The sequence below is a fragment of the Balaenoptera borealis genome, assembly GCF_965194805.1.
Source record: "Balaenoptera borealis genome assembly, contig: HAP1_SCAFFOLD_350, whole genome shotgun sequence".
Taxonomy (NCBI): Eukaryota; Metazoa; Chordata; class Mammalia; order Artiodactyla; family Balaenopteridae; genus Balaenoptera; species Balaenoptera borealis.
In genome coordinates, this window is record NW_028123843.1 from 675,988 (window position 1) to 703,188 (window position 27,201).

The 27,201-nt window shown below is 49.0% G+C and overlaps 1 protein-coding gene and 1 pseudogene across 2 annotated transcripts; one reads left to right on the plus strand and one right to left on the minus strand.

The window, feature by feature from the left end:
* Nucleotides 1-21,493: 21,493 nt before the first annotated feature.
* Nucleotides 21,494-22,907, minus strand: LOC309621365 (myosin-13-like). The gene is made up of 2 exons (XM_082408881.1): nt 22,315-22,907; nt 21,494-22,229 (listed from the first exon to the last, which is right to left on the minus strand). The coding sequence occupies exons 1-2, from the start codon at nt 22,582-22,584 to the stop codon at nt 22,065-22,067; spliced, it is 435 nt and encodes a 144-aa protein (XP_082265007.1). The 5' UTR covers nt 22,585-22,907; the 3' UTR covers nt 21,494-22,064.
* A 720-nt stretch (nt 22,908-23,627) lies between these two features.
* Nucleotides 23,628-25,723, plus strand: LOC309621363 (UBX domain-containing protein 4 pseudogene; annotated as a pseudogene). Its single transcript has one exon. The product of its transcript is annotated as a UBX domain-containing protein 4 pseudogene (transcript).
* Nucleotides 25,724-27,201: the final 1,478 nt, after the last annotated feature.

Consider the following 27,201-nt stretch of genomic DNA (forward strand, 5'->3'; position numbering starts at 1 on the left):
CATTATCGCGGCCTCTCTTGTTGCGGAGCACAGGCTCCAGCGGCGCAGGCTCAGTAGTTGTGGCTCACGGGCCCAGTTGCTCCACGGCCTGTGGGATCCTCCCAGACCAGGGCTCGAACCCGTGTACCCTGCGTTGGCAGACAGATTCTCAACCACTGCGCCACCAGGGAAGCCCCTGTTCTGCTTTATTTTAAAGGAAGTACCCTTTTCAGGACTCCTAGGCCCCTTGGGTGTGCCTCATTTTCCCTCCAAGATCAGTGAGTACCTCCAGACCCCTGTGGGCCTGCTGAGCAACATCGAGGCCCAAAGGTCGGGCCTTCGGAGGCCCTCTGTGTATGCCGAGTGATGGGCAACACACTGCTCGTTCCTTAAGGAGAGCTACATTTCCAGAGCACTGGAACAGCCTCAGGACCACATTTCTAACCAGTGCGACGTGCCATGGAACTGTTCGTCATGGCCCCCGTCTGAGCTGCCATGAGAAAACACTCTGCTTAGGATTCTTCGAGAACCTCGTACCTGAAGTCTCTCTGCTCGAGGAGAAAGTCAGCATCCTACCATGCTGTGTCGCTAACGGGACACTCAGCGTGAGCAGTTGTCTCGAGGTAAGGCCCTGAATTGCCATGCAGAAGCGGAGGCGTGCAGCATTTTCCATGAGGCCGTAGCCGCTGCTCTGCATTGTTTTAACCTCAGTACGCTCTGCAGGACATCTACGAACCCCGCGTGGGCACCCTATTCCCTGCAAGAACACTGAGTACCCTCAGGCCCCCATGGGCCTGCTAAGCCACATCCAGGCCCGTAGCCCTTTGGACCCACTCTGTGTATGCCGAGTGTAGGGCAACAGTCTGCATTCTTTCTTGGGACAGCTTGAATACCTCAACACTCCCACAGGTCGTCAAACACCTTTCTAGCAGGTCCAACATACCGTGCAAGTGTGACTCATGGCCCTAGTCTGAGCTGCACTGAGAATAACCCTCGGCTTCGCATTCGATCTGGGACCCCCTGCCTGAAGTCACCCTGCCTCCAGGAGAATGTCAGCTTGCGTTCCGACTGCAAGTAAAGCCCAGTTCCTCGTGTAACACTGCAGGCTTTTGAAGAGCCACGGGCCCGGAGGCTTAGCTGGGGCGTTCCTTGGTTGAGGCAGTTTGCTGTTTGCAGAACACCCTGCTTCGACGAGTTGATTCAAGGAAGGAACCACTGGGTAACCTGTGTCTCTTTGGACTTGTTAGAAAGCACAGGGATGCATGCTGCGTGTGCCCTTGGCAATGGGGGCCTGATGGAACTAGCCTTGCTTTCCCATTTGGAAAGCTCCATTCATGCTGCCTTGAAGCTACTTGAAATTGACTGCTGTTGACAGGCCACTAGCCACTGTAGGCATGGCTCTGGGAAGAAAATGAGTTTTCTCCAGGTTAGCCGGGTGCTTCGATGGCCGGGGTGGAGCTCATCCTGCCACGCTCTAGAGCTAAAGGGAAAGTCAACGTGAGTACTGGCCTCGAGGTAAGTCCCTGAGTAGCCGCGCAGAAAGGGAGGCATGCAGCTCTTTCCATGAGGTCTTAGTCGCTGTTCTGCTTTATTATTATTATTTTTTTTATTTTTTATTGTTTTTTTAAGACTTATTGATTGATTGATTGATTGCTCTGTTGGGTCTTCGTTTCTGTGCTAGGGCTCTCTCCAATTGCGGTAAGTAGGGGCCACTCTTCATCGCGCTGCATAGGCCTCTCATTATCGCGGCCTCTCTTGTTGCGGAGCACAGGCTCCAGCGGCGCAGGCTCAGTAGTTGTGGCTCACGGGCCCAGTTGCTCCACGGCCTGTGGGATCCTCCCAGACCAGGGCTCGAACCCGTGTACCCTGCGTTGGCAGACAGATTCTCAACCACTGCGCCACCAGGGAAGCCCCTGTTCTGCTTTATTTTAAAGGAAGTACCCTTTTCAGGACTCCTAGGCCCCTTGGGTGTGCCTCATTTTCCCTCCAAGATCAGTGAGTACCTCCAGACCCCTGTGGGCCTGCTGAGCAACATCGAGGCCCAAAGGTCGGGCCTTCGGAGGCCCTCTGTGTATGCCGAGTGATGGGCAACACACTGCTCGTTCCTTAAGGAGAGCTACATTTCCAGAGCACTGGAACAGCCTCAGGACCACATTTCTAACCAGTGCGACGTGCCATGGAACTGTTCGTCATGGCCCCCGTCTGAGCTGCCATGAGAAAACACTCTGCTTAGGATTCTTCGAGAACCTCGTACCTGAAGTCTGTCTGCTCGAGGAGAAAGTCAGCATCCTACCATGCTGTGTCGCTAACGGGACACTCAGCGTGAGCAGTTGTCTCGAGGTAAGGCCCTGAATTGCCATGCAGAAGCGGAGGCGTGCAGCATTTTCCATGAGGCCGTAGCCGCTGCTCTGCATTGTTTTAACCTCAGTACGCTCTGCAGGACATCTACGAACCCCGCGTGGGCACCCTATTCCCTGCAAGGACACTGAGTACCCTCAGGCCCCCATGGGCCTGCTAAGCCACATCCAGGCCCGTAGCCCTTTGGACCCACTCTGTGTATGCCGAGTGTAGGGCAACAGTCTGCATTCTTTCTTGGGACAGCTTGAATACCTCAACACTCCCACAGGTCGTCAAACACCTTTCTAGCAGGTCCAACATACCGTGCAAGTGTGACTCATGGCCCTAGTCTGAGCTGCACTGAGAATAACCCTCGGCTTCGCATTCGATCTGGGACCCCCTGCCTGAAGTCACCCTGCCTCCAGGAGAATGTCAGCTTGCGTTCCGACTGCAAGTAAAGCCCAGTTCCTCGTGTAACACTGCAGGCTTTTGAAGAGCCACGGGCCCGGAGGCTTAGCTGGGGCGTTCCTTGGTTGAGGCAGTTTGCTGTTTGCAGAACACCCTGCTTCGACGAGTTGATTCAAGGAAGGAACCACTGGGTAACCTGTGTCTCTTTGGACTTGTTAGAAAGCACAGGGATGCATGCTGCGTGTGCCCTTGGCAATGGGGGCCTGATGGAACTAGCCTTGCTTTCCCATTTGGAAAGCTCCATTCATGCTGCCTTGAAGCTACTTGAAATTGACTGCTGTTGACAGGCCACTAGCCACTGTAGGCATGGCTCTGGGAAGAAAATGAGTTTTCTCCAGGTTAGCCGGGTGCTTCGATGGCCGGGGTGGAGCTCATCCTGCCACGCTCTAGAGCTAAAGGGAAAGTCAACGTGAGTACTGGCCTCGAGGTAAGTCCCTGAGTAGCCGCGCAGAAAGGGAGGCATGCAGCTCTTTCCATGAGGTCTTAGTCGCTGTTCTGCTTTATTATTATTATTTTTTTTATTTTTTATTGTTTTTTTAAGACTTATTGATTGATTGATTGATTGCTCTGTTGGGTCTTCGTTTCTGTGCTAGGGCTCTCTCCAATTGCGGTAAGTAGGGGCCACTCTTCATCGCGCTGCATAGGCCTCTCATTATCGCGGCCTCTCTTGTTGCGGAGCACAGGCTCCAGCGGCGCAGGCTCAGTAGTTGTGGCTCACGGGCCCAGTTGCTCCACGGCCTGTGGGATCCTCCCAGACCAGGGCTCGAACCCGTGTACCCTGCGTTGGCAGACAGATTCTCAACCACTGCGCCACCAGGGAAGCCCCTGTTCTGCTTTATTTTAAAGGAAGTACCCTTTTCAGGACTCCTAGGCCCCTTGGGTGTGCCTCATTTTCCCTCCAAGATCAGTGAGTACCTCCAGACCCCTGTGGGCCTGCTGAGCAACATCGAGGCCCAAAGGTCGGGCCTTCGGAGGCCCTCTGTGTATGCCGAGTGATGGGCAACACACTGCTCGTTCCTTAAGGAGAGCTACATTTCCAGAGCACTGGAACAGCCTCAGGACCACATTTCTAACCAGTGCGACGTGCCATGGAACTGTTCGTCATGGCCCCCGTCTGAGCTGCCATGAGAAAACACTCTGCTTAGGATTCTTCGAGAACCTCGTACCTGAAGTCTCTCTGCTCGAGGAGAAAGTCAGCATCCTACCATGCTGTGTCGCTAACGGGACACTCAGCGTGAGCAGTTGTCTCGAGGTAAGGCCCTGAATTGCCATGCAGAAGCGGAGGCGTGCAGCATTTTCCATGAGGCCGTAGCCGCTGCTCTGCATTGTTTTAACCTCAGTACGCTCTGCAGGACATCTACGAACCCCGCGTGGGCACCCTATTCCCTGCAAGAACACTGAGTACCCTCAGGCCCCCATGGGCCTGCTAAGCCACATCCAGGCCCGTAGCCCTTTGGACCCACTCTGTGTATGCCGAGTGTAGGGCAACAGTCTGCATTCTTTCTTGGGACAGCTTGAATACCTCAACACTCCCACAGGTCGTCAAACACCTTTCTAGCAGGTCCAACATACCGTGCAAGTGTGACTCATGGCCCTAGTCTGAGCTGCACTGAGAATAACCCTCGGCTTCGCATTCGATCTGGGACCCCCTGCCTGAAGTCACCCTGCCTCCAGGAGAATGTCAGCTTGCGTTCCGACTGCAAGTAAAGCCCAGTTCCTCGTGTAACACTGCAGGCTTTTGAAGAGCCACGGGCCCGGAGGCTTAGCTGGGGCGTTCCTTGGTTGAGGCAGTTTGCTGTTTGCAGAACACCCTGCTTCGACGAGTTGATTCAAGGAAGGAACCACTGGGTAACCTGTGTCTCTTTGGACTTGTTAGAAAGCACAGGGATGCATGCTGCGTGTGCCCTTGGAAATGGGGGTCTGATGGAACTAGCCTTGCTTTCCCATTTGGAAAGCTCCATTCATGCTGCCTTGAAGCTACTTGAAATTGACTGCTGTTGACAGGCCACTAGCCACTGTAGGCATGGCTCTGGGAAGAAAATGAGTTTTCTCCAGGTTAGCCGGGTGCTTCGATGGCCGGGGTGGAGCTCATCCTGCCACGCTCTAGAGCTAAAGGGAAAGTCAACGTGAGTACTGGCCTCGAGGTAAGTCCCTGAGTAGCCGCGCAGAAAGGGAGGCATGCAGCTCTTTCCATGAGGTCTTAGTCGCTGTTCTGCTTTATTATTATTATTTTTTTTATTTTTTATTGTTTTTTTAAGACTTATTGATTGATTGATTGATTGCTCTGTTGGGTCTTCGTTTCTGTGCTAGGGCTCTCTCCAATTGCGGTAAGTAGGGGCCACTCTTCATCGCGCTGCATAGGCCTCTCATTATCGCGGCCTCTCTTGTTGCGGAGCACAGGCTCCAGCGGCGCAGGCTCAGTAGTTGTGGCTCACGGGCCCAGTTGCTCCACGGCCTGTGGGATCCTCCCAGACCAGGGCTCGAACCCGTGTACCCTGCGTTGGCAGACAGATTCTCAACCACTGCGCCACCAGGGAAGCCCCTGTTCTGCTTTATTTTAAAGGAAGTACCCTTTTCAGGACTCCTAGGCCCCTTGGGTGTGCCTCATTTTCCCTCCAAGATCAGTGAGTACCTCCAGACCCCTGTGGGCCTGCTGAGCAACATCGAGGCCCAAAGGTCGGGCCTTCGGAGGCCCTCTGTGTATGCCGAGTGATGGGCAACACACTGCTCGTTCCTTAAGGAGAGCTACATTTCCAGAGCACTGGAACAGCCTCAGGACCACATTTCTAACCAGTGCGACGTGCCATGGAACTGTTCGTCATGGCCCCCGTCTGAGCTGCCATGAGAAAACACTCTGCTTAGGATTCTTCGAGAACCTCGTACCTGAAGTCTGTCTGCTCGAGGAGAAAGTCAGCATCCTACCATGCTGTGTCGCTAACGGGACACTCAGCGTGAGCAGTTGTCTCGAGGTAAGGCCCTGAATTGCCATGCAGAAGCGGAGGCGTGCAGCATTTTCCATGAGGCCGTAGCCGCTGCTCTGCATTGTTTTAACCTCAGTACGCTCTGCAGGACATCTACGAACCCCGCGTGGGCACCCTATTCCCTGCAAGAACACTGAGTACCCTCAGGCCCCCATGGGCCTGCTAAGCCACATCCAGGCCCGTAGCCCTTTGGACCCACTCTGTGTATGCCGAGTGTAGGGCAACAGTCTGCATTCTTTCTTGGGACAGCTTGAATACCTCAACACTCCCACAGGTCGTCAAACACCTTTCTAGCAGGTCCAACATACCGTGCAAGTGTGACTCATGGCCCTAGTCTGAGCTGCACTGAGAATAACCCTCGGCTTCGCATTCGATCTGGGACCCCCTGCCTGAAGTCACCCTGCCTCCAGGAGAATGTCAGCTTGCGTTCCGACTGCAAGTAAAGCCCAGTTCCTCGTGTAACACTGCAGGCTTTTGAAGAGCCACGGGCCCGGAGGCTTAGCTGGGGCGTTCCTTGGTTGAGGCAGTTTGCTGTTTGCAGAACACCCTGCTTCGACGAGTTGATTTAAGGAAGGAACCGCTGGGTAACCTGTGTCTCTTTGGACTTGTTAGAAAGCACAGGGATGCATGCTGCGTGTGCCCTTGGAAATGGGGGCCTGATGGAACTAGCCTTGCTTTCCCATTTGGAAAGCTCCATTCATGCTGCCTTGAAGCTACTTGAAATTGACTGCTGTTGACAGGCCACTAGCCACTGTAGGCATGGCTCTGGGAAGTAAATGAGTTTTCTCCAGGTTAGCCGGGTGCTTCGATGGCCGGGGTGGAGCTCATCCTGCCACGCTCTAGAGCTAAAGGGAAAGTCAACGTGAGTACTGGCCTCGAGGTAAGTCCCTGAGTAGCCGCGCAGAAAGGGAGGCATGCAGCTCTTTCCATGAGGTCTTAGTCGCTGTTCTGCTTTATTATTATTATTTTTTTTATTTTTTATTGTTTTTTTAAGACTTATTGATTGATTGATTGATTGCTCTGTTGGGTCTTCGTTTCTGTGCTAGGGCTCTCTCCAATTGCGGTAAGTAGGGGCCACTCTTCATCGCGCTGCATAGGCCTCTCATTATCGCGGCCTCTCTTGTTGCGGAGCACAGGCTCCAGCGGCGCAGGCTCAGTAGTTGTGGCTCACGGGCCCAGTTGCTCCACGGCCTGTGGGATCCTCCCAGACCAGGGCTCGAACCCGTGTACCCTGCGTTGGCAGACAGATTCTCAACCACTGCGCCACCAGGGAAGCCCCTGTTCTGCTTTATTTTAAAGGAAGTACCCTTTTCAGGACTCCTAGGCCCCTTGGGTGTGCATCATTTTCCCTCCAAGATCAGTGAGTACCTCCAGACCCCTGTGGGCCTGCTGAGCAACATCGAGGCCCAAAGGTCGGGCCTTCGGAGGCCCTCTGTGTATGCCGAGTGATGGGCAACACACTGCTCGTTCCTTAAGGAGAGCTACATTTCCAGAGCACTGGAACAGCCTCAGGACCACATTTCTAACCAGTGCGACGTGCCATGGAACTGTTCGTCATGGCCCCCGTCTGAGCTGCCATGAGAAAACACTCTGCTTAGGATTCTTCGAGAACCTCGTACCTGAAGTCTGTCTGCTCGAGGAGAAAGTCAGCATCCTACCATGCTGTGTCGCTAACGGGACACTCAGCGTGAGCAGTTGTCTCGAGGTAAGGCCCTGAATTGCCATGCAGAAGCGGAGGCGTGCAGCATTTTCCATGAGGCCGTAGCCGCTGCTCTGCATTGTTTTAACCTCAGTACGCTCTGCAGGACATCTACGAACCCCGCGTGGGCACCCTATTCCCTGCAAGAACACTGAGTACCCTCAGGCCCCCATGGGCCTGCTAAGCCACATCCAGGCCCGTAGCCCTTTGGACCCACTCTGTGTATGCCGAGTGTAGGGCAACAGTCTGCATTCTTTCTTGGGACAGCTTGAATACCTCAACACTCCCACAGGTCGTCAAACACCTTTCTAGCAGGTCCAACATACCGTGCAAGTGTGACTCATGGCCCTAGTCTGAGCTGCACTGAGAATAACCCTCGGCTTCGCATTCGATCTGGGACCCCCTGCCTGAAGTCACCCTGCCTCCAGGAGAATGTCGGCTTGCGTTCCGACTGCAAGTAAAGCCCAGTTCCTCGTGTAACACTGCAGGCTTTTGAAGAGCCACGGGCCCGGAGGCTTAGCTGGGGCGTTCCTTGGTTGAGGCAGTTTGCTGTTTGCAGAACACCCTGCTTCGACGAGTTGATTCAAGGAAGGAACCACTGGGTAACCTGTGTCTCTTTGGACTTGTTAGAAAGCACAGGGATGTATGCTGCGTGTGCCCGTGGAAATGGGGGCCTGATGGAACTAGCCTTGCTTTCCCATTTGGAAAGCTCCATTCATGCTGCCTTGAAGCTACTTGAAATTGACTGCTGTTGACAGGCCACTAGCCACTGTAGGCATGGCTCTGGGAAGAAAATGAGTTTTCTCCAGGTTAGCCGGGTGCTTCGATGGCCGGGGTGGAGCTCATCCTGCCACGCTCTAGAGCTAAAGGGAAAGTCAACGTGAGTACTGGCCTCGAGGTAAGTCCCTGAGTAGCCGCGCAGAAAGGGAGGCATGCAGCTCTTTCCATGAGGTCTTAGTCGCTGTTCTGCTTTATTATTATTATTTTTTTTATTTTTTATTGTTTTTTTTAAGACTTATTGATTGATTGATTGATTGCTATGTTGGGTCTTCGTTTCTGTGCTAGGGCTCTCTCCAATTGCGGTAAGTAGGGGCCACTCTTCATCGCGCTGCATAGGCCTCTCATTATCGCGGCCTCTCTTGTTGCGGAGCACAGGCTCCAGCGGCGCAGGCTCAGTAGTTGTGGCTCACGGGCCCAGTTGCTCCACGGCCTGTGGGATCCTCCCAGACCAGGGCTCGAACCCGTGTACCCTGCGTTGGCAGACAGATTCTCAACCACTGCGCCACCAGGGAAGCCCCTGTTCTGCTTTATTTTAAAGGAAGTACCCTTTTCAGGACTCCTAGGCCCCTTGGGTGTGCATCATTTTCCCTCCAAGATCAGTGAGTACCTCCAGACCCCTGTGGGCCTGCTGAGCAACATCGAGGCCCAAAGGTCGGGCCTTCGGAGGCCCTCTGTGTATGCCGAGTGATGGGCAACACACTGCTCGTTCCTTAAGGAGAGCTACATTTCCAGAGCACCGGAACAGCCTCAGGACCACATTTCTAACCAGTGCGACGTGCCATGGAACTGTTCGTCATGGCCCCCGTCTGAGCTGCCATGAGAAAACACTCTGCTTAGGATTCTTCGAGAACCTCGTACCTGAAGTCTCTCTGCTCGAGGAGAAAGTCAGCATCCTACCATGCTGTGTCGCTAACGGGACACTCAGCGTGAGCAGTTGTCTCGAGGTAAGGCCCTGAATTGCCATGCAGAAGCGGAGGCGTGCAGCATTTTCCATGAGGCCGTAGCCACTGCTCTGCATTGTTTTAACCTCAGTACGCTCTGCAGGACATCTACGAACCCCGCGTGGGCACCCTATTCCCTTCAAGAACACTGAGTACCCTCAGGCCCCCATGGGCCTGCTAAGCCACATCCAGGCCCGTAGCCCTTTGGACCCACTCTCTGTATGCCGAGTGTAGGGCAACAGTCTCCATTCTTTCTTGGGACAGCTTGAATATCTCAACACTCCCACAGGTCGTCAAACACCTTTCTAGCAGGTCCAACATACCGTGCAAGTGTGACTCATGGCCCTAGTCTGAGCTGCACTGAGAATAACCCTCGGCTTCGCATTCGATCTGGGACCCCCTGCCTCAAGTCATGAAGCGAGATCTTCATTCCCTGCCCAGGAATTGAACCTGGGGAGCCTGGATGAAAACCAGGAATCCTAGCCACCACCCCCACTAGCTCTTGCCCCCAGTGAAAAATGCATTTCTCATAGAGGTAAAAACTGTAAAAACAGGTACAAAGTTTATTATTAGAGACATAGCACAGCAACAAGTGGGAGAGCGCACAGAGAAACAGTTTGTTTAGTTAAGACAGAAGCAAGGCAGAGATGCACACCCGGAGAGGAAGGGTGTGGACACTCCCTAATGAGGAAGAGTGCAGTAGAGAGGCGGTTAAGTCACTTATATAGGGCAGTTCTTCCGGGTCTCTGTTCACCTCTGGCCAATTATCTGGTTTCTTTTTCCACACCTGCCCTGCCCTAGGACCCTCCCCAACATGCGTGTGCAACTTTTTTCCAAGATGGATTACCACCCAGAGGCCTGTGGGACGACCTTAGCATCACCTATTTTGGGGTGGTGCCCCTTCCTTTTTGACCCCCAAGGAACCTTTCTGCACATGTGCAATGTTTCCCTTGCCCCAAGGATGAGAAATGTATGACCTCTTGATCTTTTAACAGGGTTTAGTCCCACTCTGTCCCTCCCATAAAAATGTCCAATGTCTAGTTATTTACCCTATTTCTGTTGCTGGTTTTCATATCGAGGTGCAGACCTCGAAATATAGACAGGAGTCCGGTCATAAATATGTAGTCCTAGAGCCCGTTTGTCTCTTGTTTCAGGAAAAGTAAACAGGGGGTTGGTAATGAATGTCCAGCCAGGAGCCCATTTTTTTCTCACCCCAGGAAGTGTGAACCGGAGGCCAGTTGTAAATGCGTAGGCTGGAGACCATTTATCTCCTGCCTCATTTTGACTTTGTGAATAAGGTCTTTGAGAGTAGAAATCTTTAATTTTATAAAGTCCACCATATTTTTTTCTTTTGTGATTGGCCTTGTATGTTAAAACTCAAAGCTCGTGATCTATAGACGAAATCCAAGGTCATGTAGATTTTCTTCTATGTTTCTCTGTAATTTTCATAGCCTTGCATTTGAAATGTCTGTGAATAAATTTGTGTGAATTTGGCATAAGTTTTAATGTTTGTGTCTAGGGACTTCCCTGGTGGTCCTGTGGCTAAGGCTCCGTGCTCCCAGTGCAGGGGGCCTGGGTTCCATCCCTGGTCAGGGAACTAGATCCCACGTGCCTCAACTAAGAGTTCACATGCTGCAACTTAAAAAAGAAAAAGGTCCCGTGTGACACAGCTAATACCCAGCGAAGCTAAATAAATAAATATTAAAAAAAAATAAGTCTGTGTCTATAATCATTTCATTTCTTACGGTTTCTAGTTAATTGCTCCTTAACTATTTTGGAGAATTCATGGGTCATTTGGCTCTATTTCAATTTGAATTTCCACAGCAGAATGGATGTAGCAGAAGCCGGGTCTCTTCAGGACCCACTGGGGCTTTGGGACACTGTGGGGTCCAGTTCACGCTGACAGGAGGCAAGTCTCCTCTGGACCTGCTGGGAGGTGACGCTGCTAAAAGAAAAGGTGAGGAAAAGTGGGGGAGAAGGTTCTTGTGTCTAGTTGAGTGCTGAGGGTGTCTGTCCTCAGAGGACCCAGGAGAGGAAGGGCTTCATGTGGAACACTGGGTTTTTAGCCAGTTTTTGTGTGGTGTAGACAGAGTGCAGTGTTCTTTGGTGTGTGGTGTCCAGTTTTGCCAGCACCATTTATTGAGGGGACTGTTGTTTCCCCAGTGTATGTTCTTGGCTCTTTTCTTGTGAATTAACTTACCGCATAACCGTAGGTTTATTTCTTGGGTCTCTGTCCTGTTCCTCTGGTCTGTGTGCCTGTTTTTGTGCCAATTGCACACTTTTTGGTGACTGTAGCTTCGTAATGTAGTGTGAAGTCAGGGAGCGAGATGCCTCCAACCTGTTCTCCTTTCTCAAACTCCCTTTGGCTATTCAGGGGCCTTTGTGTTTCCACACAAATGTTAGGAACGTTTGCTGTATTTCTGTGAAGAATGCCATTGGAGTTCTGACCAGGCTTGCTTTGCATTTGAACATTGTTTTGGTAGAATGGACATTTTAACAGTGTTCTTTGCATCCATGAGCACGGGATAGCTTTCCATTCATTTGTGTCTGTTCAGTTTGTTTTGTCAGTGTTTTACAGTTTTCAGTGTGCTTTCACATCCTTGGTTCAATTTATTCCCAGGTATTTTTTAGATGCAATTGTAAATGGGATTGTTTTCTTCATTTCTCTTTCTGATGGCACATTATTAGTGTATAGAAAGACAAGTGATTTTTAGGGCTTCCTTTGTGGCTCAGTGGTTAAGAATCTGCCTGCCAATACAGGGAACACGGGTTCGAGCCCTGGTCTGGGAAGATCCCACATGCTTCGGAACAACTAAGCCCGTGCGCCACAACTACTGAGACTGTGCTCTGGAGCCCGCGAGCGACAACTGCTGAGGTCGTGTGCCACAACTACTGAAGCCTGCTGTCTTACAGCCCGTGCTCCACAACAAGAGAAGCCACCGCAATGAGAAGCCCGTGCACCGCAATGAAGAGTAGCCCCTGCTTGCTGCAGCTAGAGAAAGTCCGTGCACAGCAACGAAGACCCAATGCAGCCAAAGGTAAATAAAGAAATAAATATTTTTTAAAAAATTTATAAAAAAAAAAAGAAAGAGAAGTGATTTTTGTGTACTGATTTTTTACCCTGCAGCTTTACTAAATTCGTTTATTAGTTCTAACAGGTTTTTGGTGGTTTGATGTGGGAGACTAGAATTCAGAAATCCCACTGTTTCTACTACAGCCAGGTCATCCACAGCACCCAAGACACAGTGGCTCCTAATATAACCTTCCCATGGTGCCTGTTAATAACGCGTGGACCCTACAAGAATGATGAGCGTCACCACTTTAGGTGAACCGCATCTGGTTAAGGCTTGGCCTCTATTATGAAGTTGGACGTGTTCTCTGCTTTTTTGGGGCATGGTTTTGACCTGGTTCTTTTGAAAAGTAATGTACTCCCCAGTAATTTCAAGTGTATAAAAAAACTATAAGTAGCAGTACAAAATACACCACCTCACATAAACTACTCCAGTGTGTTTTATGCAATACTGGGGTCCTCTCCCAGGGAACCAGAACATAAAGACCCAAAGACGAAATTTTATGGTTCTACCTTATAATCCTATCCACGGGCCCACTTCAACATTCACCATCTCCGCAACTCTATGGAAATGTCTTTTCCCATTCTGATCCAGTTTTCTTTTTCTGAAACCATTATTGAGACTTTCCCTCATTTTCAAAACCTTTATGGATTTAAAACACACGAGCTAAGTATGACCTGGGTGACCTTTTCTGCATGAGCTCTTTGACTTAGAATGTTTTCAGTGTTCATCCATGTTCTAACATGTATCATCAGTGCTTCATTCATTCTTTTTATTGTGATTAAAAGTAACATTTACCATTTAAACCATTTTGAGTATACAGTTCTGTGGCATTAACTACATTCACATTGTTGTACAAATATTCTCACCATCCATCTCCTGGACCGATTCATTTTCCCCATGGGAAACTCTGTATCAATGTCTCTACATTTTTGCCAAAATTTGTTATTTTTAATTCTCTTGATTATAGGCCTTCTAGTGTTTGTGTAGGGGTATGGCGTTGTGGTATTAATGTGCATTTCCATCGTGACTAACGATGTTTAACATCTCTTCAGGTGTTTGTTGACCATTTGTATGTCTTATCTGGAGAAGGGTCTTTTCAAGTCCTTTTTCCATTTAAAAAACTGGGTTGTTTGTGGGGGCCTGCAGCTCCACCGCCCGAGCCGGGTCCCGGCAAGCGCTCGTCCTGGCGGCCTTGGCCTCGCTGAGTCCAGCCTGGAGCGGTCTCCGCGCCGCAGGGGCCCGCGCGCCGGGGCATCGCTAGCGGCCTCGCAGGGGCGCCGCTTCCTGCCTCGCGCTCACAGGAGAGGGGACGCCCGGCCCCAGGCGCCCGTGCCCGGAGTGCCGAGACCATGCTGTGCCGCGCGGACGCGGCGCCGGCCGGGAACGACCCCTCCCGTGGGTCTTTGGCACCCCAGCGGCATCCAAGCGCGGAGCGGAGGGCCGCGGGCCTCAGGTAAGGGGACGGGGGCTTGTGGGGGTGGGGGGAGGAGGGAACCACGACTCACACCAGAGCTGTTCGGCACAGTCGCGGAGCCCCCTAACCTGGCGGCCGCAGGAAGGGCTCGCCTTTGAGTAGAGGCTTTGAGGACAGGCCCGAGCCTACCCCGTTCAATTTTACAAAACATCTGCTGGTGTAAAGCTCACTCCCGCGCTGTTTTCCCAAGTAGCCAAGTGCCCCATGCGAGGTATCTGCAAGGAGAACCTGAGAGGGCCCGTAGCCCTGAGAGACTTGCCCTTGGCTTATGGCAAGGCCAAGGGATTTATCCTGCATGGTGATTTCTCCTGCTGAGAACCCCCAAACCCCACTCTGGCCAGCTGGCCCAGCTCTGCTTCCTGCACGTCTCCAGCCCGGGCCGGCCCTTGGACACCTGCTGGGATGGGAAAGGGAAGGGTCTCAGAATTGCATCTTAGAAACTTGCCAGGGGGCATGGATTGAAAAACATGGGGGCCATCCAGGCAGCAGAGAAGGGAGAAGGGCACCTTGCTGCCCTTTCATTGTGGAATCGGTGGCGCTTCTACTGAGAGGGGCCTTTCCATGGGGACCGCATGCAGTGTGTTTGGTGTCTTGGAACTGAAGAATTAGAACCTGTACAATTTTCAAATTATGTGGTCCTTTAATTTAAAAACAAAACCCCTAGAACCTTTGCTTTATAAATTGAGGTCTGAAAATTGAAGGTCTGTTTTGCTTCCACTGTGACACTATATTAAGAAATGTGGATTTATTGAGAAAAGAGAATAGAGAAGGAAACAGAGAACTCAGAGGTACCACTGTAGTTTGGCAAAGGCTGGGGGGAGTTAATTTGTCAATGCTGCTGGCTTTCAGTAGCCTGCAGCCATTCTCCTCCTGCGGCTGAGGGGGTATAAAGCTGTACTGGGTTGCTCTACTCTTTTGTAGAATTCCAGCTCAGAGCCATCTCTTGATGTATAAGTATTTCGCAGACTAGGTTCCCAGGCAACTCCTGGAGGGTCAGAGGGGTTCCTTCCTTCATTATACCTGTCTGTTTGAATGAAAACCAGCAATGACATATTTTTCTTTAAATCTGGTTTATGGTCTATCATCCAAAAACCAGATTAGCTATTTCCGCACTCTCTCAATAGGCTCGAGTTCCTGGAAACTGAAACCTAGAGAGGGTGGAAGAGTGCCCGAGGGAGAACGGGAGAGCCTGCAGGGAACCGTGACTCCTGGGTGTTTAATGAGCTTCCTAAACAGCATGGTCATTAATTGGCAAGTGATGACCTTAAGGAGAAACTACTGGTGAAAATGTAAAAGCCTTTTGTTAACAATGTGCCCACCAGGTGCGCACCTTATGGAGTATTTTCATTGCATTTCCAACACCTGGGAGGGTGTTGGGCAGAGGGCAGATGTTTAATAGATATATTGAATAAGTTCAATTACATACAATTATATCAATGGAAGGGTCAGCAACACTATGAGGTTAGGGTTAGGGTTAGGGTTAGGGCCAGGGCCAGGGTCAGGTTCAGGGTCAGGGTCGTTAGGGTTAGGGTTAGGGTTTAGGGTTTAGGGTTAGGGTTTAGGGTTTAGGGTTAGGGTTAGGGTTTAGGGTTTAGGGTTAGGGTTAGGGTTTAGGGTTTAGGGTTTAGGGTTAGGGTTAGGGTTAGAGGGTTAGGGTTAGGGTTCGGGTTAGGGTTAAGGTTAGGGTTGTTAGGGTTAGGGGTTAGGGTTAGGGTTAGGGTTAGAGGGTTAGGGTTAGGGTTCGGGTTAGGGTTAAGGTTAGGGTTGTTAGGGTTAGGGTTTAGGGTTAGGTTTAGGGTTAGGGTTTAGGGTTAGGGTTTAGGGTTTAGGGTTAGGGTTAGGGTTAGGGTTAAAAATGCAAGTTCTGGGGTTGGGCAAATCTGGGTTCAGACCGTCGTTTACAAACTGTCTTCGTGCAAATCGTGTGTTATTTTTCTAAGACTCAGCTTCTACCTTTATGAAACGGGGGTAGCAGTGGTGCTGATCCCAGAGGTTTTGTTGAGGCAAAGCTCTTTTCTCAGTTCCTAGCATGCGTGAGTGCTCAATGCACTTAGTTAATATTATGGTTATTGACCCTGGAGATACTCCCCAAAGCTAAAGGCCAGAGGCCTGACAGGTGTATTGAGGAGGTGGGTGCCTACTGTGAGCCCGAGGTGGCAGGTAACCGGAGGAATGGAACGGCTGCTGCAGAGCGGGACTGTTTTTCTCCTGCTTTAGACTTTTCTGTATTTTCTAGATTTTCTTAAAAGAACCATGTAGATGGTTTTGTACCCTGAAAACTTCCAACAAAAACTTTAAAGACCTTATCCATGCAAACATTTACTCTAAAAAGCTGGAGAATGGAACTGAAGGCCTATTTTGGAGAACTTTCTGTATTCCCATTTCCTGGAATCTTCTGAAATGGAACCAAGTGGGGGAGGGGTGTGATCTGTACTAATTCTCTGAGCTCTTGGGTCTAATCACTGAGCATCCCTGCATCCCAGCTTCCTCCTGAGATCATGGGTACCTCTCAGTTCATAAATTCAACAATTCCTTACGTAAGTAAATAAACACACAAAATACTTACATCAGTGGCCAACAGTTCCTCACTGTCATCAATACTGGCCACGGTGACCTCTCCTTGGCTCACAAAGGGGAAGTCAAAGGGGTTGGTTGAAATGAGAAGCAGGTCTGTGAAGCAGAAGGATCCCTTTAGCATCTTATGCACAACTGACTCTGAGTTTTTTTCCAATGTGATCGATTTGGAAGATGAGAACGATAACCAAGGAACTTACCCATAAGTTCCGGCTTCTTGTTTGACATGATTTGGTAAAAAATATGATAGCCTCTCTCACGGGATAACTGAAATGCCACCCTGGATTTTTCTAAGAGATCTAAGATAACAAAAAACGATGTGATTTTAGGGTCCCCAGGAGATGCCTCTGTGGCCAAAGCCAAGGTGCCAGATAGAGTGTTTGGACTCACAGGTTTCAATGTCCGCTGACACCAGCTTTCCTGTGGCTCCAAAGTGAATGCGAGTGAACGTCCCCTGTCCAAAGACAGATTGAAAAACACAGTTATTTTCTTTCTATGGTACTGTAGCCAGCTTCTGTTAGGTACTACTGAGGATGGGTGGGCTGTGTAGGCTCACGGAGGAGGTGATGCCAGAAGCATGAGGACCTTCCTCCTCTCTGTTTGCTTGGCATCTGGTCCCCACGCCGGCTCAGCCAAGACTCAGGTAGCTCTGCCCAAAGCACCTGGCCCTGTTCCCACAGCTCTGGGGATGCCTGCAGGCTCCCTCTCAAGTCTCTGTTTGGGACCACCTCACACCTGACTGTCTCCTTGGTCTTTATCCTGCTCAAACTCTTTGTAACACCTTTGAACTGATAACCTGGTTGGACTATCTGACTTCTTTTTTGCCTCTGGATGTTACTTCTGAGATTTCTTGCCTCAGTTTTCCTTACTACTTACTACATGCAAACTTAGCCCCCAGGCCAGGCCTCCTGGCTCCCCAAAGACCCACTCAGCACTTGGGTTCCCCCAATCTTGGGGAGTGAGGGGTGAAATTATATATAGTATATATGTGTGTGTGTGTATACTCCCTTCTTACATCATCTGCTTAATTGGTCGCTACCACTCTGTGAGCCAATTGGAGGGCAAAAATATTGCCTTGCTTGTTCACCCACAGACCCTGGAATGTAGTACATCCTCAGTAGTATTCTCAGTATTCTCTGAATGAAGCCTAAGAAGAGTTAATGAAGGACCAGTATAGGTTTATGTGAATTATGTGTTCGCTCTTCAGGAGTTCTAGCTGCTGAATGCAAGTGCCTCTGGGTACTTGCTCTACTGGCCAGTGAAATTAGATAGGAGACTGGATACTTGTTTATTTGCCAGTGTCGGAAGTAAATGCCTCTTTGGTTGAGCTAATCCTAAGTGAAACATTGAAGGATGGGACATATCCTTCAGTATCTTCAGTATCAACTTCTTCCCAATTTTTGAGCTCTGCTGCCTCCACCAGGTTTTCCCTCCTCCCAGCACCTCCTGACTTGGAGAAGGTCAGATCTGCTAACTAACTTCACACTAAGGTTTTCATGGCTAATAAGTCAGTGGATACTGTTCAATGGACTTATGTATTTTAAAATGCTTCCACCTGAAGAGACCAATTTTAGCATAGAGAAGTCATTTTGTACTTGTGGAATTTGAATCTTGAATCATTGTGACTTCAGGAGGCTCTGAGGTGATGCTGATTAGTTAGGGAAGGACAGCTAAATCTTCCTTCGGCTGGGAATAAGACAAAATGTTCTTTGAAGGGTTATCAGAATATCCCGGTTGGGCAGCTTGATCTGAAGCGCTTGGGGGTAGACTAAGGCCAGGTATATCCTAGTTTATGTGGCCATTTTTCATATTCAGCATTGGAGGAGAGGGTTTTCTTTCTGGGGGTCATTGACAATTGGACTGAGTCTTAACGAATCTCAAGGAGTTGTCATTCCTCACGGTCCTGACATTTCCAAAGGCCTCCAGGAGGGGGTTGGCCTGGATGATCTGGTCTTCCAGGGTTCCCTGATAATAAGTGAGAAGAGGAAAAGAAAGGACTTTGGACGTCTTCCGAAGTAACTTCCCAGTGACTCAAAAGTGTGGATGCTCTGGGAAGGTCCCAGGGAGAGATGTCGCCCAGCTCAGGCTGGTGGCAGGTACAGTTGTGCTGAGTACCCACAGGCCCATCCCCACCCCACCCAAGGAGGCTTCAAGGTCCCATCATAGAAGGAGTCTTAGCACAGCATCAAAGTGGCTTCTGGCCACACCAGATTCCAGGTTGGAGCCCTACCCGCTACCTCTCAATCTCCCAGATGGCCTTTCTTCTCTGATAACATTTTATCATAAATTATGGATTTGTAAAATATAGACCTCTGTTCCTGCATGCACCAGGACCCATTTATACAGATATTCGGGTTCAGAAGTAGAAACAGACTGTGAGCAATGAAAGTGACCCATATGATAGAAACAGTGGTTCTCAAAAAAAATGTTTAAGTTGCATAAAATATTTTGTGAGAATTATTACGTAGAAATCCACTTATAGAAAGCAGAGTTTTCACCTTTCCCCCTTCCCCACATGATTGCTTGCCTTTCTGACTTCAGAGCTGTTTGGAAACTACTGTCCAGCCCAGTGGTTCTCAAAGTGTGATCCCTGGACAGGGCATGAACAATGGGAACATGACAGAAATGCAACATGCCAGGATTTTGAATGTGAGACAGGAATTTCAGTCAGAAATTCTGGGCCTGGGGACCAGCAATCCGTTGTTAACGAACCCTCCTGGTGATTCTGATGTGCACTCCAGTTTGAGAACCACTGGCCTAAACCATTCCTTCTCCAAAGGAGGATGTGGAGTTGTTCAAGGTCACTCGGCTGTTGCTGATGGAGCTGGTGCTAGAGCCCGAGTCCACAAGGTGGAGCCATTTCCTGCCTTGCCCCGTAAACACCCCCTGGGGCAGGACCTCGTGCTGTGCACAAAGCCCTGCAGACACTTGGGGCTCACCTGGGGTTTCAGTTATACTCATTCCAGCAAGCCTTCCAGGTGCAGGAAGCTGCTCACCTGCATCTTGCCCGGCCGCTGCTCCTTCCTCTTCTCCCCAGTGACCGCAATTGCTGCAAAGTGCTGGATCACACTCTTGGTGTTCACTGTCTTCCCAGCCCCGGATTCTCCACTGTTGATTTAAAAGTAAGTGAGAGGGACTTCCCTGGTGGTCCAGTGGTAAAGAACCCGCCTTGCAATGCAAGGGACGCGGGTTCAATCCCTGGTCAGGGAAATAAGATCCCACATGCCGCGGGGCAACCGAGCCCGCACGCCATAACTACTGAGCTTGCACGCCTCAATTAGAGCCCACGTGCCACAAACTACAGAGCCCACGTGCTCTGGTGCCCGCGTGCCACAGCTACAGAGCCCACGCACTCTGGAGCCTGCGTGCCACAACTAGAGAAGAGAAAACCCGCCCGCCACAACTAGAGAGAAGCCTGTACACCACAGCGAAGAGCCCACGCGCCCCAACAAAAGATCCCGAGCGCTGCAACTAAGACCCGACGCACCCAAAAATAAATAAAATATAATAAAGTAAAATAAAATAAAATAAAGTGAGATACACAGACATAGAGAACAGACTTGTAATTGCCAATGGGACCAAGGAAAGGGGGAATGGAGGACAAATGGATTGAGAGTTTGGGATGAGTAGATGCAAACTATTAGATATAGAATGCATAACCAACAAGGTCCTACTGCATTGCACAGGGAACTATATTCAATACCTTGTGATAAAACAAAATGGAAAAGAATATGAAAAGGAATATATATGTATAACTGAATCACTTTGCTGTACAGCAGACATTAATACAACATTGTAAATCAAGTATACTTCAATAAAATAAATTTTTTTAAAAAAGTAAGTGAGCTAAAGGAGAGCAGAAGGAATGGACAGCCCCTTCCAAGTCATCATGGTAACAACACAGGTTACTGACGCGATGAGGACGGACTGGTTGTCTCGATCTAGAAATGCAGAAGGAAGCAGGACAGAATAAATAAACAACATACAGGCAGGATATACAAATCAGGCAACATTGGGGGTAGACAGAGCCCATGAGTTCTAGTTCTGGCTTTGCCATTAACTAGTGGTGTGATGATTTGGGCATGTCGAATCTTCTTGGAGACAATTTGTGCAGATTTCCCAAATGCTGGATGTGTAACTTGGGCAGCATGGGAAGTGAACGGTGAGTCCCACAGTGTGGAAGTTATTCGTGTTCACAGATCTTTACTTCCTCAATAGCGCTTTCTTTTCTCCCTTTTCAAAAAAGAGAGCAAGTCTCAGACTTAGAACTTGAAAGAAGCCACAGCTTCTAATTAGAATTTATGGACACTGATTTGTTGTCATTGCCTTTTTCTTTCACCTTTACTTTCTACTTGTGGACAGTGACCGTGATTTTCCATTTACAAGAGTGTTATAGGTTGACTTGTGTTCCCCCCAACAAACTAATATGTTGAGGCCCTAACTAACCCCCAGTACCTCAAAATGTGACCTTATTTGGAAATAGGGTCATTGCAGATGTAATTAGTGAAGATGAGGTCATACTGGAGTAGGTGGGCCCCTAATCCAATATGACTGGTGTCCTTATAAAAAGAGAAATTTGGAGACAGATGAGAACACAATGTGAAGATGAAAGTGCAGATCAAGGTGATGATTCTATAAGCCAAGGGATGGCAAGGATGGCCAGCAAACCACCGGAAGCTGGGAGAGTGGCCTGGACCACATTCTCCCTCTCGGCCCTCAGAGGGAACCAACCCTGCTGACACCTTGATCTCAGACTTCCAGGCTCCAGAGCTGTGACACAATGCATTTCTGTTGCTTAGGCCACCCAGTGTGTAGTACTTGGTTACGGCAGTCCTAAGAAACTAATACTAATAGTGATATTATTCTTCCTTTTTTTAAAAAATAGTTTTCCTCCAGATCAAAGGGCAGATTTGTTCGGTTCCTATTTTGTTTTTATTTTTGGCCACGCCACGTGGCATGTGGGATCTTAGTTCCCTGACCAGGTATCGAATCCGTGTCCCCTGCAGTGGAAGCACAGAGTCTTAACCATTGGACCGCCAGGGAATTCCCTATTCTTCCTTTTTGAAATGGACGGAACTTCAGTCACTATAAGGAAAGATTTTAAATATGCAGAAATGGCCAGGATTGCGAATGTGACATTGGAATGGCTGAAGTTTGGGCAACATTGTCCTGGATGATTTTAAGCATCTTCAGATCTCAGATGCTTGCTTCTACTTCTTCTCTCTGCACCAAGTCAAATCAGGTGAAAGTTGAACAGACCGAAGTGATGTTAGGCATGACAAGGGTGACAGTATTACCACATCTCTGCTATTTCATCTGCTATTCTGGAAATTTAAGGAGGAGAAAGAGGGAGCCTGAGAAAACAGGTGAAGGGAAGTTGCTGTGCCCATTTCTCCAACTTTGCATTCCTAAGTGGCTACTAATATAGTCTCTCTTCCAAGTGTGTTCCTGTTGGGGGTTTCTTTGGAGGTGGGGGCAGCGCATCTCCTTGTGCTTCACATCCACCCCCAGAGAAGCATGTACTTAGTGTGGCTTCAGTCCCAAGCTCTGGCTTAAGAACCGTGACTGGTAATGGAAGATACTGCGCCCCTGGCTTTCCATCCTGACATCCTCTGAATCTACTGAGGTCACTTTGGTCATTGCACCGTTTGGATGACCAAAGCCTGTGAAGGGCTCGAGTAATTAACTAAGAACCAGTGCAGTTAAAGGACTTGAATACTTCACTAAAACTATTTTTTAAAATATGGATTAAAGAAATTACTCACCAGTCAACATGAACTGATAGGCGTTGTCAGAGATGGAGAAGATGTGGGGCGGGGCCTCCTGGTGCTTTTTGCCTCTGTAGGCCATCACCACCTCAGGGTTGTACACCTTCAGCCACTTGTAGGGGTTGACGGTGACACAGAAGAGGCCTGAGTAGGTCTGAGAAAATCAGAAAATTCAACCTATGGCTCTTGACTTTACTAAGAGAAGGAAATGGAATAAAGAGAGGTTGAAGGGTACTCACGTAGATCATCCAGGCTGCGTAACGCTCTTTGAGGTTGTACAGCACTCCTGGCTCGTGTAGGTGGGTCATCATGGCCATGTCCTCAATCTTGTCAAATTTGGGAGGGTTCATGGGGAAGACTTGGTCACTGTTCGGAGTGAGTGTCTGGATATTGAGAGGAAAAATCACATGATGAGTGGGAGAGCCGATGTGGTGACCTACCAGTGGGGTGAAAATGGTGAGATATTGTGGTGAGATTACCCCATTACCGTGGTTAACTTTATGGATCATTTCTGTGCCCAGAGATGATCCGTAAATAAGTGTTCTTGATAAATCTAAGACTGGTCAAACTGTATAACCAATTCTGGTCTGATGCCCCCAAGTCAGCATGCCATTCTGTGTGCCAGAAGAGGGTTACAGGTGTGCAAAGTTATAGAGCCCTTCAGCCTCAGGGTGGCCAGGTGGAACTCAGGATGGCCAAGGCCACAGCAGCTTGCCTCTGTTTACCCCATTTGCTATGAGTGCTACAATGAGATCAAGCTTGGAAGATTGGAAAAAACTCTTCCAGTGTGTTCTGTAAATCTCCACCTCAATACCTCTGCTCATGTGGGTCCCTTTGTCTGGAATATATCTACAATGAAATTACATCTAGCAACCTTCAAAGCTCTTCTGAAGTGCCACCTCTTCCATGACCTGTTTCTGCTCTCGCCTGTCTTTTCAAGGCTTCCAGAATTCCTTGCACCGCTGCCCTAATAGTTAAAACATTTGGACTTGAAGCATGGTCCATGCCTGAACAGTATTTTGAGACTATTACCTAATTTTCCCCTCTCTGTTTTCCCTCCCCTTTAAGCATACAACTGGCACTCCATTACTCAGGAAAGGTAGAAAATAGGGCATAAAAGCGAGAGAGCCTGTAAGCCTTTCTAGCGTTTGTTTTCCAAAAGCCCGAATCCTCAGAAGAGCTTTGAGGGTTTTACCGAAAAGATAAAAGGGAGGAGATTTGTTGATATAGACCAAATCTCTTGAGGAAAGGAAGCCCTTCTGCCCCACCGCCCTAAACTAGAGAGAGAGGGACATCCAAAATAGCATAAGGAAGATGGAAAAATCTGTGTGTCCTGAAGGTTCAGAAACTGGGGCGCTCCTTCCACTTCCGGAACTGCAGGGCCTGCGGTCTCCCGGGCTCCCGCACGCACCGACTTGCCAACGAGACAAAGGACGGGGGCGCGCTGCCAACGGCGACGCGTGGCGTCATGCGTCGCGGGGCACGCCTCGGCCTGCGCGCTTGCACGCGTCCTGGGAGCCGCTGATGGGCCCGCGCGCCGGTGCGGAGCCGGAGGCGGGCCGCGGAGGCCCAAAGACGGAGAGGGCGGGGCCGGCTCCAGGACCGAGGCGGCAACACGCCGAGCGAGCGCCTGTGCCCGAGGGCAGCGATGCTGTGGTTCCAGGGCGCCATTCCGGCCGCCATCGCGTCGGCCAAGAGGAGCAGCGCGGTCTTCGTGGTGTTCGTGGCAGGTGATGATGAACAGGCTACACAGATGGCTGCAAGTTGGGAAGATGAGAAAGTGACAGAAGCATCTTCCAACAGTTTTGTTGCTGTGAAAATCGATACCAAAAGTGAAGCCTGCCTACAGTTTTCACAGATCTATCCTGTAGTGTGTGTTCCATCCAGTTTCTTTATTGGAGACAGTGGAATTCCCTTGGAAGTAATAGCAGGAAGTGTTCCTGCAGATGAACTTGTTACCAGAATCCCCAAAGTCCGGCAGATGCACTCGTTAAAAGGTGAAATATCAGTGGCAAATAGTGGCCAGTGAGAAAGTTCAGTCTCTACTCCATCCACCTCATTTGATCAGAACAACACTTCTGAAAACTGTCAGTCCAGAAATGTAGAGCTCTGTGAGACACCACCCACTTCTGATACAAAGTCAGATTCTGCAACAGGAGGAGAAATTTCAGGCCAGGCCACTGTGTCTCCAGAGCCTGGTGGATGTTCAAATCAGAGACCTACAGAGGAGCTCACTGTCAGAGTGGAAAGACTAACCAAAAAACTTGAAGAAAAGAGAGAAGAGAAAAGGAAAGAGGAAGAACAGAGAGAGATTAAGGAGGAAATTGAGAGGAGGAAAACTGGAAAAGAAATGTTGGATTATAAAAGAAAGCAAGAAGAAGAATTAACAAAAAGAGTGTTAGAGGAAAGGAACAGAGAAAAGGCAGAAGATAGGGCAGCTCGAGAGCGTATAAAACAGATGATTGCACTGGACCGTGCAGAGAGAGCTGCTCGTTTTGCAAAGACAAAGGAAGAAGTAGAAGCTGCTAAAGCTGCTGCCCTGCTGGCCAAACAGGCAGAAATGGAAGTCAAGAGAGACTCTTCCACAACAGAAAGAAGCAGTGTTGCGAGAATTCAATTCCGTCTTCCTGATGGTTCTTCCTTCACAAATCAGTTCCCTTCTGATGCTCCTCTAGAAGCAGCAAGGCAGTTTGCTGCACAGACTGTTGGCAACACTTACGGTAATTTTTCATTAGCAACAATGTTTCCCAGGAGGGAATTTACCAAAGAAGATTATAAAAAGAAATTACTGGATTTGGAACTTGCCCCAAGTGCTTCAGTGGTACTGTTGCCAGCAGGAAGACCAACTACATCCATGGTACATTCCTCCAGTGGCGACTTTTGGACATTCTTGGGGACAGTACTTTACCCATTCCTTGCCATCTGGAGATTGTTTAGCAACTTCTTATTTAGTAATCCTCCTCCTGCACAGACCTCGGTGAGAGCAGCATCATTGGAATCCTCAAACCTTGCATCCTCTAGCAACTCAGAAAAAAGGGAACCAGTCAGAAAAAGAGTGCTGGAGAAACGGGGGGAAGACTTTAAAAAGGAGGGCAAGATATACAGATTGAGGACTCAAGACGATGGTGAAGATGAAAACAACACTTGGAATGGAAATTCTACTCAACAGATGCAGTGTGACAAGGACAATATGTGCAGTAATCATTGTTTCTCTTATGATTTAATTCAACTAAAATTCTACTGGAGAAGTGGGACTGCTTTATGTTTTCCAACTCATCTACAAAGTGTCTCTTTATTCCTGCTTAGTGGGTTAAAGTTGTTTAACCTCAGATAAGTCAAGAGATAAAATAACTGGCTGCTAGGTCCTTGTATATGGTAACCAACTGCTAGAAGCCTAAAATAGCAAAAGGTCTGCGACAGCCTCCCTTTATCAGCTTTCTTGTTTAGTATTTCATATGCCCATTAGCCCTGTGCTCTCAGATGATATGTTTTGTTTAGGGCTGTTTTGCTCCAGAACTCCTCAGCCCACACAAAGTAACTGGTGTGTCACTGAATAATTTGATCTTGAGTCAGAGCGTTTTAACTAGCCAATCAGATGATAATTTGGGTTTAACTTTTCTCTTCTTGCTCATCAACTGCAAGCAAAATCTTGTAGTTTTTAATCTTACTTAAACACTGGATAAAAAAAATCTTTTCCAAAAAAAAAAAAAAAAAGAAACTGGGGCTTGTTTCTTAGCAATCCTTCAGGGGGACAGTGACATCCCATGCGGTATTACTGAAAATGTGGCATGGCTCTGGGGAGGGGACCCCAATAGTAACTCCAGAAAATTTATTTCCGGCCCTGTGAAAAGAGGCTGACACCAGAGGTTAAGTTTAATAATAACAATCATCATCATCATCATCGTCATCATCATCTGTCTTGTATGCTTGAATTTGTGAACTGCGATTCATACCTACCATGTACTCTTTTTTTAAAAAATTATTTTATTTATTTATTTTTGGCTGCGTTGGGTCTTCCTTACTGCACACGGGCTTTTCTCTAGTTGTGGCGAGTGGGGGCTACTCTTCGTTGCGGTGCACGGTCTTCTCATTGTCATGGCTTCTCTTGTTGCAGAGCACAGGCTCTAGGCACACGGGCTTCAGTAGTTGTGGCACACGGGCTGAGTAGTTGTGGCTCGCGGGCTCTAGAGTGCAGGCTCAGTGGTTGTGGCACACGGGCTTATTTGCTCCGCGGCATGTGGGATCTTCTGGGACCGGGGATTGACCCCGTGTCCCCTGCATCGGCAGGCGGATTCTTAACCTCTGTGCCACCAGGGAAGTCCCCATACCCACCATGTACTCTTGATTCCTACACTAGATGATAAACTTTGGGGAAGCGGGACTGAGATTTGCTCATATTTGCAGAGTGATAGACACTGTGACCTAGACATGGTGCGTGTCCAGTAAGGATTGAATTGAATGGTGCTCTGTAATTCTCTGCATTAAATTAGGCATTGCCTCTGGAGCTCCCTCTGTAAGTCACTCTGCAGCCTAGAGAGTTCTATTTGGTATATTCGCGCATCCAGCAGCAATCTGTATCAATCTCTCCCTTAAACAGTCCAAACTCTTCCACCACCACCTTCCCCTTTCTCCAAAGCAAACATCACAAAAACTCTCAAAGCCCAAGTCCTCGAAGGAAAGAGCCAGAGGAAAGGTATGTGCCATGGCAGTTTTTACCTGCGACTTCACTCAGAGTAGATCAATGTGAGTCTTGTTCTATCTTCAGATTCCTATGGGCCAGCATGCAATTTCTACTATTCTACTCCAAAGGCAAAGGGGGATGCCCATGTTAGCAAGGACATCTGAGATCAACACTTACCCGGTTGTCGAGGGTCTTGACTGTGACTTTGTCATTTTCCTTGCTCTGGATCATACCTTTCACGTAAAATTCCTTATCATCCACTGCAAAGCAAGCTTTCTTAGAATCAAATGGGCGATTTTGAGCCTCGATTCTCTCCTTCTCTGATTTCCACAGGTAGGGAGCTGCTTCTCCAAAAATGGCCATCTCTGCATCAGAGCTCATGACTGCAGGGGCTGGGAAGACCAGGGCTGCTGAATCTGGAGCTTTGGGGAGCTCCATCCTGTTA

Coding starts and splice junctions, on each gene's coding strand:
- LOC309621365 (XM_082408881.1), bottom strand. CDS start 22,584: ATGATCCATAAAGTTAACCACGGTAATGGGGTAATCTCACCACAATAT. Junction 22,230..22,314: donor ACGCAGCCTGGATGATCTAC/GTGAGTACCCTT, acceptor TGATTTTCTCAG/ACCTACTCAGGCCTCTTCTG.